The sequence below is a fragment of the Corvus brachyrhynchos genome, unplaced genomic scaffold (assembly GCF_000691975.1).
Source record: "Corvus brachyrhynchos isolate BGI_N302 unplaced genomic scaffold, ASM69197v1 scaffold47, whole genome shotgun sequence".
Classification (NCBI taxonomy): domain Eukaryota; kingdom Metazoa; phylum Chordata; class Aves; order Passeriformes; family Corvidae; genus Corvus; species Corvus brachyrhynchos.
The window spans coordinates 1726810-1727765 of NW_008239292.1; the positions used below are offsets into that span (position 1 = coordinate 1726810).

Below are 956 nucleotides of genomic sequence, written 5' to 3' on the forward strand. Positions count from 1 at the left end.
TCCCGCTCTGCCCTTCTCCCAGTGCGGATGGTACTGGGGCCCCATGAACTGGGGGAGGACGCCGATGAAGCTGAAGGGAAAACCCGACGGCTCCTTCCTGGTGCGGGACAGCTCCGACCCCCGCTACATCCTGAGCCTCAGCTTCCGCTCGCAGGGCATCACCCACCACACCCGGATGGAGCACTACAGAGGTGAGGGAATTCCCGGGATCAGGGAACCTCAGGGATACAGCTCCGAGCTCCAGGATGAGGGGAGGAGCAGCGAAATTCCCTCGGTTGTTTTGATGCCTTTCTGTGCTGGGTCCTAAAGTCCTGCTCACAGTCTCAGATCGTTGCTCCGGCCCCTCTGTAATTTGCCGGCAAAGAGAGGGGCAAAGCAAGATGTGTTCCAACCCAAGACTGCGAGTTTCAAGGTCTTTAGGGTCCCTTCGTGGTCGCCAGCAATGGATGCCTTTTCCTGGTGTACTAGTTTGAAAACAAACCAGTGGGAGGCACCAGGTCAGAATAACAATTTAATGGAAATTAAAGAAAAGGGAAAAAAGTAAAAGAAAATACTGCCAAACTGACAGAGTCAAGGTACAACCTGGGTCCCTGTTAGGCAGGGTGGTGGCTGCAGTCCTCTGAAGCGGTGATCCTGTAGAAAAAGAGTCTGCTCCTCCTCAGAAGGTCCAGTGGTGGCTGTGTAGCTCCTGTCCTCTGGAAATCCAGTGGGAAGGGGTTGTCTCTGGTGGTCAGAGTCCCAGATTATATCCACGATGGGATGCTTGGTTCCTCCCTCTGGGTGGAGCATCTCACAATGGGGTACCGAGTCATGAGGCCAAGTGTTGATGAGGCTCATTAGCAGAAGATAGTCCGGAGGGAGTTATCTGGGAGTCATGCGGCAGGACAATGATGGGCAATTAACAGCAAGATAGTCTGGGGGGAGGAGGCAAGGAAACACTGCCCCACCTGATTTCA

The 956-nt window shown here is 54.2% G+C and overlaps 1 protein-coding gene across 1 annotated transcript in view; it reads left to right on the plus strand.

Moving 5' to 3' along the window:
- Positions 1-956, plus strand: part of SOCS7 (suppressor of cytokine signaling 7) — a gene marked incomplete at its 5' end in the record, with an annotated part of 15060 nt that overhangs the window by 996 nt on the left and 13108 nt on the right. The window contains one exon of the mRNA XM_017740517.1: positions 23-191. Coding sequence (XP_017596006.1) covers positions 23-191 — 169 coding nt within the window. The remainder of the gene's footprint in view (positions 1-22; positions 192-956) is intronic.